The 16,330-nt window shown below is 47.0% G+C and overlaps 1 protein-coding gene across 16 annotated transcripts in view; it reads right to left on the reverse strand.

Annotated features, from left to right (window-relative positions):
• Positions 1 to 16,330, reverse strand: part of NUMA1 (nuclear mitotic apparatus protein 1) — an 86,750-nt gene that overhangs the window by 23,305 nt on the left and 47,115 nt on the right. For 14 of the 16 annotated variants that reach the window (XM_070074676.2, XM_089330125.1, XM_070074681.2 and 11 more), the window contains 2 exons: positions 14,925 to 14,998; positions 3,949 to 4,034 (listed from right to left, as the gene is read on the reverse strand). In XM_070074676.2, coding sequence (XP_069930777.2) covers positions 3,949 to 4,034; positions 14,925 to 14,966 — 128 coding nt within the window. In that variant the 5' untranslated portion in view covers positions 14,967 to 14,998. The remainder of the gene's footprint in view (positions 1 to 3,948; positions 4,035 to 14,924; positions 14,999 to 16,330) is intronic. The other 2 variants (XM_089330133.1, XM_070074692.2) reach the window with 1 other exon arrangement.

The raw sequence follows: 16,330 nt of genomic DNA on the forward strand, positions 1-16,330 counted from the left end.
AGAAGATGATGATTTAGAAATAGGCATCTTGGATTTTTGACTCTCATTATGAAGATTTCTCACTAGGTTATAAATCTGTAATACACATCATTACTGTTGGACACAACTACTGTTCTTGTCATCAAGCACAGAAAATTTATCTTCTCAAAAGCAAACTAAGCTAATCTGAAGTAAAAAAAAATGCATGCTGCCTCCTACCATCCAACACAAGGCATACTATTCTTGGTGGCCTTTCCTAGTGATGTTGAACAGTGGGTTGAGTATTGCCAGCCTAATGGTTTCTCAGTCATTGATGTTGGGTGTCTAGATCTATCACTGCTGTAGGGTTAAAAATAATGACTTTTTTCTTTTTTAAAGATTGTATTTATTTATTTGACAGGCAGAGTTACAGTGAGAGAAACAGAAAGAAAGGTCTTCCCTCCGTTGGTTCACTCCCCAAATGGCCACAACGGCCACAGCCGCGCTGATCCAAAGCCAGGAACCAGGTGCTTCCTCCTGGTCTCCCATGCGGGTGCAGGGCCCAAGCACCTGGGCCACCCTCCACTGCACTCCCAGGCCACAGCAGAGAGCTGGACTGGAAGAGGAGCAACCGGGACTAGAACTGGAGCCCCATGGGATGCTGGTGCCACAGGCGGAGGATTAGCCTAGTATGCCACAGCGCCAGCCCCCAAAAAATAATGACTTCTGATAGGAGTTGCGAAATACCAATTTATGGGTGGTACATGATCCCACTATGAGGTATTCTTGCAAAAATCAAACGAAAAATAAAAGAACCTTAGGCTAATCAAGCTAAGATCTAATTATTAGTTTATAGGCAACCAAGGGGAACAGAGAAACAAGTTAGGCAAGTATCGTGGTAGTGGGATAGACACACTGGGGACACTGCAATGAGCTCCTGATGACAGAGATTCAACACTAGACTGAAGATTTTAGAGTCCAATCTTCCAGCAATGAAGAGTCACTGAAGTGCCACCATGAAAACAGGATCTGAGAAAGGTCCTTGAGATCACACGTACAGTAATGGACTAGAATAAGCAGAGATTAGAGAAGAATGAAACCATGAGGGCCTGGGAATGAGGCAGATGAGGGCAGTGAGAAATCCTCCAAAGGACAAATGGAGCCGGCGCCGCGGCTCACTAGGCTAATCCTCCGCCTAGCGGCGCCGGCACACCAGGTTCTAGTCCCGGTTGGGGCGCCGGATTCTGTCCCGGTTGCCCCTCTTCCAGGCCAGCTCTCTGCTGTGGCCAGGGAGTGCAGTGGAGGATGGCCCAAGTGCTTGGGCCCTGCACCCCATGGGAGACCAGGAAAAGCACCTGGCTCCCGGCTCCTGCCATCGGATCAGCGCGGTGCGCCGGCCGCAGCGCACTGGCCGCGGCGGCCATTGGAGGGTGAACCAACAGCAAAGGAAGACCTTTCTCTCTGTCTCTCTCTCTCACTGTCCACTCTGCCTGTCAAAAAAATTAAAAAAAAAAAAAAAAAAAAAAAAGGACAAATGGAGAGAATGGTGACCAATCAGAAATAGTGCCAAGGACAGACAGGAATTCACTCTGAAGCTGAAATGTCCTGCCTGGATAACTGGGAGAGACAATGGTAGTGTCAGGACCAAAATAGGAACTGTGAATTCTTTCAGAGGCACTAAGCCAGTCATACCATACAAAATTTTTTAAAATCCCGAAATACCACTCTAGCAAACCCACCTGTCCTGGGCTACACAGCCCCATCAGACTTTGCTGATGAAGAATATCAATGACATCTTCAATCACTCATCTGCACACTCAACACACATTAATTAAAATCTAATCAACACCCTGTCCTCTGATTTAAGCTAGGTGCACAGAGGGATCCAGCACAGCCTGCCCTTCGTCAGTTCAGTTCTACCTGCTTTCTCTGCTGAGGAGCTGTTGCCAATGCATGAGTGGCCAAACTGCTTCACAAAGACATGAATCCCTGACACCAGTTTCAGCTGCCATGTACGGTACATAAACATCCTCAGTGTATCTTGGCCTGGGACTCACAGGCTACTGTGATTTCTTTTTTTTTTTTTTTAAGATTTATTTATTTATTTGAAAGTCAGAGTTACAGAGATAAAGGCAGGCAGAGAGAGAGAGAGAGAGAGAGAGATAGGTATCTGCTGGTTTACTCCCCAACTGGCTGCAATGGCTGGAGCTGAGCTGATCTGAAGCCAAGAGCCAGGAGCTTCTTCCAGGTCTCCCACGTGGGTGCAGGTGCCCAAGGATTTGGGGCCATCTTCTACTGCTTTCCCAGGCCATAGCAGAGAGCTAGATCAGAAGTGGAGCAGCGCTGGCACTGTGGCTCAATAGGCTAATCCTCCGCCTTGTGGTGCCAGCACACCGGGTTCTAGTCCCGGTCAGGGCGCCAGATTCTGTCCCGGTTGCCCCTCTTCCAGGCCAGCTCTCTGCTATGGCCCGGGAGTACAGTGCAGGATGGCCCAAGTGCTTGGGCCCTGCACCCCAAGGGAGACCAGGAAAAGCACCTGGCTCCTGGCTTCGGATCAGTGCAATGCGCCGGCCGCGGCGGCCATTGGAGGGTGAACCAACGGCAAAAGGAAGACCTTTCTCTCTCTCTCTCTCTCTCTCACTGTCCACTCTGCCTGTCAAAAATAAAAATAATAATAAAAAAAAAAGAAGAAGAAGTGGAGCAGCCAGGACTCAAACTGGTACCCATATGGGATGCCAGCACTGCAGGCGGCATCTTCACCTGCTACGCCACAGTGCTAGCCCCGTGATCTCCTTTCAAAAGGGGGAGGGGGGTCTCCATTCTGGTCCCCCTAATTCCTTATTTTATGGCAGGCTTCTCAGGGTGGGCATTTGGCTCAGCGATTACAAGCCACGTGGGCTGCCTGCGTCCCATACTGGAATGCCTTTGTCTGAGTCCCCACTCCACTCCCCATTCTGCTTCCTGATAACACACAAGCATACGTGGGAGGCAGCAGACAGTGGCCCAAATCGTTGGGTCCCTGCCACCAAGATGGGAGACTGAGATTGAGCTCTGGGCTCCTGGCTTCAGCCTGGCCCAGTCGCAGCTTTTGCAGCATTTGGGGAATGAACTAGCAATGGAAGATCTCTCTTACTCTTTCCCCCTCTCTCTCTCTGCCTTTCAAATAAAAAGAAATAAGAATTAGTTTTGTCTATAGGACAAAAAAATGAGAGGCGGTCAGCTTTGGCCTCCATATGCCTGAAAGTTGCTATGAAATCAGTAAGGTAACTTCATGTACAGCGTGACTGATCTTGGCTTTGTACCCAAGAGGTAGGACTTCAGGAAGAGGCTCCACTCCATTGGTTTCTCAAGTAACTTTGATGTTCTAAGGAAACCTGTGCTAAAGACACAGATACAAAATAGAGGCCCAACTAGACTCCTGATTACAGGACAACAATAAGCTTATCAAATGTTAATCTACCTCACAAAGCAAGTTAATGGGGCAGGTAAAAAGCCTAGAGACATTATAAAGGCCTAGAAAAGGGCAGATCTACAGTGTGCTAACAAGCTAGGGATGCAATTTTTCAGGGGCTTCCTATTTCCCTCCAGTGTAAGAGCTTTCTCTTTCTCATGGCCCCAGGAGTTGCAAAAACAGAGCCTGTGATAGGATAGGGTAGGGGCAAGTCAAAAAAAGAGGCTTACTGAAGACTCCTGTTGAGACAGAGGAGGGGAGCCCAGTGTGGGTTGCTGGAACCCTGGGGGAGCACAGAGGCTTGCAGGCTCTTCTGTGCCAAGGCGGAAGCTTTAGGGCGGGCCGAGACTGAAATTTCTTCCATACAGAGTACCAGTGACTGGCAAATGAGGTCTAACACTCGGTTGCCTCGGACCCCACCCAGGCCTCTGACATCCCAATCCTGCCTTTGCCATCTCCAAGGACAGGGAGCAAACATGGGCCCTCACAGCAACCATCAGCTTTGCCTGAGGCTAGAGAGGGATGTGGTGCATACTCACAGACTGTCAATGATCTTAACAAAGATGCTGCCATCCTGGAGCTGTGGCACAGCCTCCACAGGGTCAGCCACGCGCAGACTGTTTATCTGGAACCCAAAGGGAAGAAACTGGTGAGACTTATGAATGCTAGAAACCGTGTGGTCTGCCCCTGTTTCTAGATGCTGGCAATTTTCTGCTCAGCGTAAGTGCCTTCAGTTAAGCAATAGAAACAAAGGAACTGATGCCTCCAGAAGTTCTAATTTAAGCAAGGAATGTGGGGAGACCACTGATCCCATCAATGCCACCTAAAATGCCACCAAGAGTCCTCTCTTCTGTTTCAACCAAGTAAGAGCTTACATCCTAGAATGCTCCAGTCCTGGGGATATGAGGCTTAAAATATAATTAAGCATCAAATGGTTCTGGAAAGCTGTGTAAGAAACTAGTATAGGCCAGTGCCGCGGCTCACTTGGCTATACTTGGCTAATCCTCCGCCTGTGGTGCTGGCCCACTGGGTTCTAGTCCTGGTCGGGGCGCCGGTTCTGTCCCGGTTGCTCCTCTTCCAGTCCAGCTCTCTGCTATGGCCCGGGAGTGCAGTGCAGGATGGCCCAAGTGCTTGGGCCCTGCACCCGCATGGGAGACCAGGAGGAAGCACCTGGCTCCTGGCTTCGGATTGGCGCAGCATCCAGCGGTAGTGACCATTTCAGGGAGTGAACCAACAGAAGGAAGACCTTTCTCTCTGTCTCTCTCTCTCTCTCTCTCTCTCACTGTCTAACTCTGCCTGTCCAAAAGAAAGAAAGAAACTAGTACAAACTGTAGAGGGAAGCCTGAGGTGGGAAAAAGAAATGCTTTTTACCTATAACCTTTTTTTTTTTAAAGAATTATTTATTTGAAAGTCAGAGTTACACACAGAGGGAAGGAGAGTCAGAGAGAGGGGAGGGGAGGGGGGGAGGGGAGGGGAGGGGAGGAGAGGAGAGGAGAGGGGAGGAGAGGGGAGGGGAGGGGAGGGGAGGGGAGGGGAGGGGAGGGGAGGGGAGGGGAGGGGAGAGGAGGGGAGGGGAGGGGAGTCTTCCATTCCACTTGTTCACTCCCCAAATGACCACAATGGCTCGAGCTGAGCTGATCTGAAGCCAAGAGTCAGGAGCTTCTTCCAGGTCTCCCACACGGATCCAGGCCATAGCAGAGAGCTGGATAGGAAGAGGATGGGATATTGGTGCTGCAGGCTGAGGCTTTAACCTGATGCGCCACAGCACCAGCCCCATCTATAACCTTCTGCAGCTCCTAAATGTTTGCATCCTTGTGTCTCCTGAATTTTTAGATTATAGTCCTTTATGGCTTTTGAATTTTGAAATATCCAAAGCATAAACATTACATGTTATATACTCCTATAGAGACGTAAGATCTTATTATTAGTGCCTTTTTATTCTCTCAGACACAAAATTTTGATTGAAAAGGAAGCAAAAGAGGATAAAGAAAGAATACAGAACGAGGTAACTTTTTCAAAAAGGGAGGAAGGAAAAGAGGAGCTGGGAACCTCAGAGAAAAACTTCTCAATTTGCAATCAATTGCTTATTCCCCTTCTTGATTTCAGGCAGAAGTCCATCTAAACCAGTCTCCAACCACCAGAAAATTCACCAGAGGCTACATGCAAATCAATCAGGTATATGAGTTATTCTACAAGCATATATGGCTGACAGCTACAGGAAACTCAGGAATTCCATGAGCACTCAAGTCCTGTAGTCGCAGGGGCTGAAGCTTACTTTTGTATTACACAAGAAGAAAGGATTTGCTAATTAATCTCATATGTAACACTAAGAGGGGAGTGAGACTTAGCCTAAGAAACAAGGTATTTTTAATGACTTCAGCACAGTAGTTATGTGCAAACAACCAGATTCTATTTCTCAAAGTGTGTTCTTTAAAAAGCACAGGGTTAGGGCCAGTGCTGTGGTGTAGCAAGTAAAGCCACTGCCTGAGTGCCAGCATCCCATATGTGCAACCGGTTTGAGTCCCAGCTGCCCCACTTCCAATCCAGCTCTCTGCTATGGCCTGGGAAAACAGTAGAAGATGACCCAACTCCTTGGGCCCTTGTACTGACGTGGGAGACCAGAAAGAAGCTCCTGGCTCCTGGCTTCAGATCAGCCCAGCTCCGGCCATTGCAGCCATCTGGGGAGTGAACCAGCAGATGGAAGACTTCTCTCTCTCTCTCTCTGCCTCTGTAACTCTGCCTTTTAAATAAATAAAAAAAAAAAAAAAAAAAAGAAAGAAAGAAAGAAAGAAAGCAAGCAAGCAAGCACAGGGTTGGTACACGGAGATACAGATTGCAGGTCCAGCTCCTCCACTAATGTGACACAAGCCTGTTATCAATTTTATTTTTCTGTGCGTATCTTCTCCCTTGTCAAAAGGAGGGAATCCCACAGGTCTCTAAAGACCTGCTGTGGGCTCAAATGGGATTATGGCTGCAAGAACACATTTTTAAAGATTTGTTCATTTGAAAGTCACAGAGAGAGAGAGAGAGAGAGAGAGAGAGAGCGGGCGGGCCAGAGAGAGATTTTTTCCCCCAAAGTACTATTTATTTATTTGAAAGGTTGAGTTAGAGAAAGAGAGAGATCCTCCATCCTGGTTCACTCCCCAAATGGTCACGTCGGCCGGGGCTGGACCAGGCTGAAGTCAGGAGCCAGGAGCTTCAACCAGGTCTCATACGTGGGTGCAGGGGCCCAATGAGTTGGGCCATCTTCTGCTGCTTTCTCAGGCACATTAGCAGGAAGCTGGATCAGAAATGGAGCAACTGGGACTTGAAATGGCTCTCATTTGGGATGCTGGTGCTGCATGCAGCAGTTTAACCTGCTGTACCACAGTGCAGGCCCCAATACTACATTTTTTAAAAGTACTAAATGTGGGGCCGGTGCTGTGGCATAGTAGGCTAAGCCTCCACCTATGGTGCTGGCATCCCATATGGGCACCGGTTTGTGTCCTAGCTGCTCCTCTTCTGATCCTGCTCTCCACTTATGGCCTGGGAAAGCAGAAAATGTTACAACTACTTGGGCCCCTGCACCCAGAGACCCAGAAGCTCCTGGCTCCTGGTTTCAGACTGGCCTAGCTCTGACCTTAGTGGCCATTTGGGGAGTGAACCTGCAGATGGAAGACCTTTCTCTCTGTCTCTCCTTCTCTCTGTCTATAACTCCACCTCTCAAATATATAAATAAAATCAAAGTACTAAATGCAAGGGACTACGATGATTATTAAAAATAACAGGCAGGCTTTTGGTCCAGTGGGTAAGTCACCACTTGGGACACCAGCATCCCATACTGGACTGTCTGGCTTCAAGTCCCAGTTCCAACTCCAATCCTACAGCTCTCTGGTAATACGCTTAGGAAGCTGCAGGTGCTGGCTCAAATACTTGGTTCCCTGCCACCTATCATGGGAAACCCAGATGGATCCAGGCTCCTGTCTTTGGCCTGGCCCAGGCCTGGCTGTTGTGGATATTTGGGAAGTGAACCAGCAGATGTAAAAGCTTTCTGTCTCTTTTCTCTGAATATCTGCCTTTCAAATAAAAATAAACAAATAAAATTTTTTTTAAATTTTTAAAAATAAGCAGACTTCCATTTTATAACAGTTAAATTAGCAGCATACACTGTAAAATTAAGAGAATTTTCAAATCATGATTCAGGGGCCAGCATTGTTGCAGACCAGGTCTCATTGCTGCTTTTAATGCCAGCACCCCATCTCCAAGTGTGGGTTCAAGGCCCAGTCCTGGCTTATTGTATCCATTTGAGGGGTGACCTACTAGATGGAATATTCTTCTGACTCTCCCTGTCATTCTGCTTTTCAAATAAACAAATCTTCTATTAAAAAAAAGTCCTTTAAAAAAGCCAGTGATTCATCTATAGAAAAGACAGTATGCAGTTAAATACTTTATTAAAAACAACTTTTAAATGGTGAAAAGTTTCATTTTTTAAAGTGTGGAATGTAAAACATGACCTCTCACTGAAGTCTTAAAGACAATATATCTATAACGTCTATTGAAAAAAGCACATTCTAATTGTCCTGGACAGATGAGTATCATTTTCTGAGAACATCACGACTTAAGCATCCCAAAACATCTCTTTAAATATATATAATATGTGTGTGTGTGTGTGTGTGTGTATGTCCAGCGCTGTGGTACAGCAGGTTAAAGCCCTGGCCTGTGGCGCCAGCATCCCATATGGGCACCGGTTCTAGCTCCAGCTGCTCCACTTCCCATCTAGCTCTCTGCTGATGGCCTGGGAAAGCAGTAGACCCAGAAGAAGCTCCTGGCTCTTGCCTTCAGATTGGCTCAGCTCTGGCCGTTGCAACCATTTGGGGAGTGAACCAGGGGATGGAAGATCTTTCCCTCCCCCCACACCATTCTGCCTTTCAAATAAATAAAATAAATCTTAAATATATGTATTATTTATTTATTTGAGAAACAAAGACAGAGAGAAAGCTCCTATTTGCTGGTTCACTGATCACCAATGGCCAGACTCGGACTGGACAAGCTGCGGCTGGGAGCCAGGAACTCTCCCCCATGTGAGTGATAGGAACCCAACAACTTGAGCCATCACTGCTGCCTCCCAGGTCTGCATCAGCAGGAAGCTGAAATTAAGAACCAGATGCCGGTCTCAGGCACTCCAATGTGGGACACAAATGTTATAAACCTGCATCTTAACTGCTAGGCCAAACTCCATTCCATCTTTTTTGTTTTTGACAGGCAGAGTTAGACAATGAGAGAGAGAGAGAGAGACAGAGAGAAAGGTCTTCCTTTTGCCGTTGGTTCACCCCCCAAGTGGCCGCTACGGCCAGCGTGCTGCTCTGATCTGAAGCCAGGAGCCAGGTGCTTCCTCCTGGTCTCCCATGCGGGTGCAGGGTCAAAGGACTGGGCCATCCTCCACTGCCTTCCCGGGCCACAGCAGAGAGCTGGCCTGGAAGAGGGGCAACCGGGACAGAATCTGGCGCCCCGACAGGGACTAGAACCCGGTGTGCTGGCGCCGCAGGCGGAGGATTAGCCTATTGAGCCACGGCACCGGCCCCATCTCCTTTTAATACCTGCCATCTAGGTAAAACATTCAAGACCCATGAATGCTTGTCCACTAATAAGAATGAACATCATACCAACTGGCTGATTTAAAGCAAGGAATCTAGAGTCATTACTTACACCAACTGTGTAAAATAATTATTTCTCTCATAAATATAAAAAATATTTTCCCCAGTGAGTTAACTTTGCTCTCAAATGAATAATTATTTAAAAGTTGAGGAAACAGAGAAACTCTTCCATCTTAAGTCAGGGCATAAAACGTTGAGTAAGGACAGCACACTACGTAACTTAAGAGCTGTCTGTGAGGTTTGTGGAGTTGGTCAAGGCTGCCCAATCCTGGTAACAGCTTATTTATGATAAACTGCTGTTTACAAGATAATCTCAAGCTATACTTTAAGGAAAATAAAATGGACATTTATTTTTCCATTATAAAATAAATTATTGAAAAATCAGAAGATAAAACACAAAAAACACCTCCTACATTTTTGGCATTTTGATGTATTCCTTTCTAATCTTTCCCTAGGTAATTTTGAAAACCATGACTGTAGCCAGCACCGCGGCTCACTAGGTTAATCCTCCGCCTTGCGGTGCCGGCACACCAGGTTCTAGTCCCGGTCGGGGCGCCAGATTCTGTCCCAGTTGCCCCTCTTCCAGGCCAGCTTTCTGCTGTGGCCAGGGAGTGCAGTGGAGGATGGCCCAAGTGCTTGGGCCCTGCACCCCATGGGAGACCAGGAGAAGTACCTGGCTCCTGCCATCGGATCAGCGTGGTGCGCCGACCGTAGCACGCTGGCTGCGGCAGCCACTGGAGGGTGAACCAACGGCAAAAGGAAGACCTTTCTCTCTGTCTCTCTCAATCACTGTCCACTCTGCCTGTCAAAAAAAAAAAGAAAAAGAAAGAAAGAAAACCATGACTGTAATTAGGTGTGTATATTCTATGCCACTCTTCTTACTAACATACCAAAAGCATTATTTCATGCAACTGCAATTTCACGGAATTCATTTTAGTTGCATTACTTTGGTTAAAATTGAAAAAATTATGATTACTACACTTTAATACTTTAAAGCATGTTCATTGTGTTTTTGGAAGTATTTGCTGTTAAACAAAACTAGTCTTGTGTCTATTCTGTGTAATGGCACCAATCACTTTAAAAACAAGCCTACAGGATGTGTGATTAGCTTAGTGTTCAGGACACTCATATCCCACACTGGAGAAACTGGGTTTGAGTCCTGTCTCCAGCTCCTGACTCCAGCTTCCTGCTAATGTAGACCCTGGGAGGTAGCAATTATAGTTCAAGTACCTGCATCCCCACCACCTACATGGGAGACCTAAGTTCTGGGTCCTGGCTTTGGCCCAGCCCAGCTCCAGCTGTTGCAAGCATTTGAGAAATAAATCAGTGGGTGTGAAATCTCTGTCTCTCTCATTCTCTATGTCCTTCTCTCTCTCTCTCTCAAAAAAAAAAAAGCCTAGACCTAAATAAATAAATTGTAGGTAATTCAACCAAAATGAAGCAGTATGGTTATGGCAGCCCAACACTCATTGCTACTACAGACAGAGCTCCTGGTCTCCCATAACACAACCACCCCTTTGGACAGGGAGCAGGAAGAGGAAGACCAGGGGGAAAGATGTTGTTTTCCGTTTTTTTGTTTTTTAAAGATTTATTTATTTATTTATTTGAGAGGCACAGTTAGAGAGAGAGAGAGAGAAGGAGAGAGAAAGAGAAAGTTCTTCCATCCACTGGCTCATGCTCTAGATGGCCACTAAGGAGCTGGGCCAGGAGCAGCTTCCGGGTCTCCCTCTCAGGTGCAAGGGTCCAAACATCTGGGCCATCTGCCACAGCTTTCCAAGACCATTAGCAAAGAGCTGGATTGGTAGAGGAGGGCCAGGTCACGAACCAGCAACACCCATATGGGATGCTGGTGCTGCAGGCAGAGGCTTAGCCTATTATACCACAGTGCTGGCCCCAAGACACTGTCTCTAAATTTAAAACGTGGGCACAGCTGTTTGGACCAGGCTGCAATGCCAGCATCCCAGCTGCTCCACTACAGATCCAGCTCACTGCTAGTGCACCTAGGAAAGCAGCAGCAGATGGTACAAGTACTTGGGTCCCTGCCACCCATGTGGGAGACCCAGATTGAATTCCTTGGTTCCTGGCTTTGGCCTGGCCCAACCCTGGTTGTTGTGGGCATTTGATGAGTGAAATAGCAGATGGCAAATCTCTGTCTCTCTACTTCTCTCTCTGTGTTGCTCTGCCTTTCAAATAAATGAATGCATCATTTAAAAAAAAAAAAGATAAGTTATTAAATCTTTACTATTTGAAAATCAAAATATTCGTTCCTGGGGCTGAGACTGTGGCAGGCTAAGTTGCTGCTGCTTGTAAGCTGGTGTCCCACATTGGAACACTGATTTGAGTCCTGGCCGCTCTGCTTCCAATCCAGCTTCCTAGAAAACGCAGCAGGCTGGCGCTGTGGCTCAATAGGCTAACCCTCCACCTTGCAGCGCCTGCACACCGGGTTCTAGTCCCGGTTGGGGCGCCGGATTCTGTCCCGGTTGCCCCTCTTCCAGGCCAGCTCTCTGCTGTGGCCAGGAAATGCAGTGGAGGATGGCCCAAGTGCTTGGGCCCTGCACCCCATGGGAGACCAGGAAAAGCACCTGGCTCCTGCCTTCGGATCAGTGCGATGCGCCGGTCACAGCGCGCTGGCCGTGGTGGCCATTGGAGGGTGAACCAACAGCAAAAGGAAGACCTTTCTCTCTGTCTCTCTCTCTCACTGTCCACTCTGCCTGTCAAAAAAGAAAGGAAGGAGGGAAGGAAGGAGGGAAGGAAGGAGGGAAGGAAGGAGGGAAGGAAGGAGGGAAGGAAGGAGGGAAGGAAGGAGGGAAGGAAGGAGGGAAGGAGGGAAGGAGGGAAGGAGGGAAGGAAGGAGGGAAGGAGGGAAGGAAGGAAGGAAGGAAGGAAGAAAACGCAGCAGGGTCCAAGTAGTTCAGCCCCTGACACCCATGTGAGAGACCCAGATTGAGCTCTGGGATCCTAGCTTTGGCCTGACCCAGACCTGGTTGCCATGGCCACTTGGGGAGTAAATCAGCAGATGGAAGACTTCTTTCCCTCTCCTTCTCTGTGTTACTCTCTACCTTTCAAATAAATAAATCTCTCTAAAAAATAATTTCCTTTAAAATATTCTCTAATTTTAAAAAAATTCAGTCATCATTTGGTCCTGATTAGTCAGGTCTCAGAATTAACACTAAAATACCCTGTGCCAACTTAAGTATCAAAAACTACTGTTTATTGAGATCCTATGCCAAACAGTTGTATGTGCACACGTGCAATGTTTTCTACATATATTATCTCATTATAGCAATAAAATTTTATTATATATATTATCATTATTCCAAAACAAGATGTAGGGGCCGGCACTGTGGCACAGAGGGTAAAACTGCCGCCTGTAGTGCCGGCATCCCATATGGGCACCAGTTCAAGTCTAGGCTGCTCTATTTCCAATCCAGCTCTCTGTTGTGGCCTGGAAAAGCAGTGGAAGATGGCCCAAGTCTTTGGCCCCTGCATCTGGCTCCTGGCTTCAGACCAGCTCAGCTCCAGCCATTGCATCCAACTGGGAGTGAACCAATGGATAGAAGACCTCTCTCTCTCTCTCTCTCTCTTTCTCTCTGCCTCTCTCTGTATAACTCTGATTTTCAAGTAAATAAATCTTTTTAAGAAAAGAAAAACCAAGATGTGGGGCCAGCATTGTGGCATGGCAGGTAAAACCACCACCTGTGATACCAGCATCCCACATAGGCACCAGTGCTCCATAAGACCCAGCTGCTCCACTTCTGATCCAGCTCCTTATTAATGCTCCTGGGAAAGTAACAGAAGATGGCCCAAGTGCTTCGGTCCCTGTACCCACATGGGAGAATGGGAAGAAGCTCCTGGCTCCTGGATTAGGCCTGGCACAGCCCTGGCTATTGTGGCCAGTTGGGGAGTGAACCAGCAGATGGAAGAATGCTCTCGTTTACTCTCTCTCTCTGTCTCTCCCTCTCTCTAACTCTGCCTTTCAAATTAAAATAAATAAATAAATAAATAAATAAAATCTTAAAGCAAAACAAAAAACCTGAGATGCTGAGAGGCTAGCTGCCTTGCCCTGGTTCACACAAGCCAGAGCTGTGATTCCTCTGACTCCAAGTCATGGGCATCCCTCACTCCATTCCATCCACGGCCTCTTCCGTCTCTGTAACTTTACATACTCAATGCTTAGTATTATATTTTCATTTGACAATGGCTCCAGGGGAAAATACATGGAAGACCCACAGAAAGATCTTAGTGAAATAATCAAGAAGGCAAGACAATAGAAGCACAGAATAAGGAGAACCTTGCCCAGTGAGCAAAGACCTTTGAAGACTAAAGTCCTTGCATGCACTGGTCATTAAAGTTCAATGTCAACCCTGTAGTCAGTAGTCAGAAAAGTACAGAGGGAACAGACAGTAGAGTTCCATGTTTCCCTGTGGCCACCCTTGCCATAACTCACAGAAGCCTCTTCTAATCACTTTCTATTTTTATTTTTATTTGACAGGTAGAGTTCACTCCCCAAATGGCCGCCACAGCCAGCGCTGCGCCGATCCGAAGCCAGGAGCCAGGTGCTTCTTCCTGGTCTCCCATGCGGGTGCAGGGGCCCAAGCACTTGGGCCATCCTCCACCGCCCTCCCAGGCCACAGCAGAGAGCTGGACTGGAAGAGGAGCAGCCGGGACTAGAACTGGTGCCCATATGGGATGCCGGCGCCACAGGTGGAGGATTAACCCAATGCACCATGGTGCCGGCCCCTCTAATCACTTTCTAATCACGGTTCACTATCAGCAACAATATCTTTGGAAACGATACTTATAAAGTTCAAAACTAGCTGAGGTATGGCACAGCAGTTAGGACACTTATTGTAATGCTCATATCCCATATTGGAGTACCTGGGTTTGAGTCATGACCCTGCTCCCATTTCCAGCCTCCTGCTGTCTCCTAGGAGACAGAAGACAATGGGTCAACTGTTTTTGAGTCCCTGCCACCCAAGCGGGAGACCTGGACTCAGTTCCTGGTTTCTTGCTTCAGTGTGGCCCAGCCCCAGCCATAGTTGCAAGCACTCGTGGAGTGACTTGACAGAATCTCTGTCTGTGTCTTTTTGCCATTCAAATAAATAAAAAAAGATTGATTAAAAAAAATAAACAGGGGGTAGACATAGTGGCACAATGGGTTAAGCCACTGCTTAGGATGCTCACATCCCATAATGCAGTGCTGGTTTCAGTCATGGCTACTCTACCTCTGATCCATCTTCCTGCTAATGCATCCTGGGAGGCAATGATGGGTCAAGTAATTGGGTCCCTGTTATCCATGTGGGAGACCCACATGAAGCCTCCTGGTATGTCTGATCCAGCCCTGGCTAAGGTAGGCATTTGAGGAATCAATCATGGGATAGAAGGTATTTCTCTCTCTCTCTCTCTCCCTCTCCCTCTCTGTCCCTCTCTCTCCCCCTTTCAAGCAAATGAAAATAAATACTTTTTTTTTTTTAAAGATTTAGTTGAAATACGGAGTTACAGAGAGAGGGAGAATCAGAGAGAGAGAAATCTTCTCTCCGCTGGTTCCACCTGCTGGTTCACTCCCCAAACGGCAGTGAACGGTCAGGGCTGGGCAGGCTGAAGTCAGGAGCCTGGAATTACATCGGGATCTTGCACAGGTGTGCTCATATGTGATGCCAGTGTCATGGCTGGCAGCTTAACCTGCTTGGCCACAATGCTGGCCCCTAAATAAACTTGTTTTTAATCAGCATTTTTTTTTAAAGGGAAAAGGCAAAGGCAAACTGTATTCACTTGATCTGAAGATGAGAAGACCTTACATAGTTCTGGCTCCCCAAAATCCCCCTGTTACCCCTCTCAGGTCTTGTGGAGAAGTACAGTAGACAAAAGAGAAGACTCCTTACCCAAGAGAGGAGCGCAGCCGCCCGGGGGGCTTGGAGTGTCATCTTGGTGATACCAGACAGTCACTCCAATGCACCTGGAACCCAAGAGAGGAAGAAAAGCAGTTAATCATACCAGATGCCTATAATCAAGGAATCAAAGAGAGATGGTTCCATTCACCAGCTCTCAACATTTAAATAAATCACTCTTCACTAGGCACACAATCCACAAGGCATCACGGGAATTTTTAGAGCTTAAAGTGCACGTGAAAATTGTAAATCTTCTGCCAGAGTTTACAGTACAGAATCTAGCATTTAATTCACTGTCCACAGCTCTTCATGCAACCTTTTGGTTCCATGGAAAATACAACATTCGAAGCTGTCTTTCTATCCTGCCTTTGGGACATGGTGTCCTTCAACATGGAACAAAAACAGTTTTTCACATAGACCTGAGTATGAATGTGATTCAGTGTGACCACGGTCATGTGTGCGTGGACAAGAAACATAACTTCTTTTAGTCTCCATTTCTTCATCCACAAAATGGGATCCACATACACCATCCAGGTTACTGTGTTACTCAAGGCAAACAGCACAATGCCTGGCAACTGGCAGGCATTCAGTAAATGCTGACTGCTGAGTGGTTGATTTCTGGCTCTTTTTGAAGGTACCCAAATTCTACCACACAACAATCAAGTCCTTGGAGAAACCTCTCCAAACTCTCTTCCACAGCAAAGTCAAAGACAACATTGTTCAAGGGGAGGAGATGGGCATACCAAGGTATCATCTGGATGAGGTTAGGCACAATTCTAGAGGAGATTCCACCGGCATTTATGGAAAGAAGAGGCACTTGTCCTGATATTCTTACGCCTCAATTTACTTTCCCATTGGGAATCTGTCATCTGCGTGACAACCTACTCAAGAGACCACAGACCTGATGACTAAATATTCCCCAACACCTACCATTCCCACAAGTCTCCAAGTGCACCTTCTGCCATAGATGCTCAGTTTGTCTTCACTACAGAGGGAGCAACATGAGTAGTGAGAATCAAACACCCTGTAAATCTCCCCACATACGAGGAGTCTTGAAAAAGCTTATGAAAAATTAAAAATGTGTATTTATGAAAAACCTATGTAAGGATTTCAAAAATTTTCTGCACCGAAATAAATGAATTTTACTTCTACTTTCCACAGACTTTTAAAAAAATTAAATTTATCCAGGCAAACATTATTTACATTTATTTTTATTTATTTAAAAGGCAAAACGACAAAGAGTGAGAGAGAGAGGGATCATTCATCTGCTGGTTCACTCCCCCATATGCCCACCACAGCCAAGGGCGGGCCAGGCTGAAGCCAAGAGGCCCACAGCTCCAACCTTCTTAACCTGTGCCACAATGCTCACCCCATTTCCACAAGCTTTTTCAAGTTCCCTC

The sequence above is a fragment of the Oryctolagus cuniculus genome, chromosome 1 (assembly GCF_051225735.1).
Source record: "Oryctolagus cuniculus isolate XC-2025 breed Fujian yellow rabbit chromosome 1, ASM5122573v1, whole genome shotgun sequence".
Taxonomy (NCBI): domain Eukaryota; kingdom Metazoa; phylum Chordata; class Mammalia; order Lagomorpha; family Leporidae; genus Oryctolagus; species Oryctolagus cuniculus.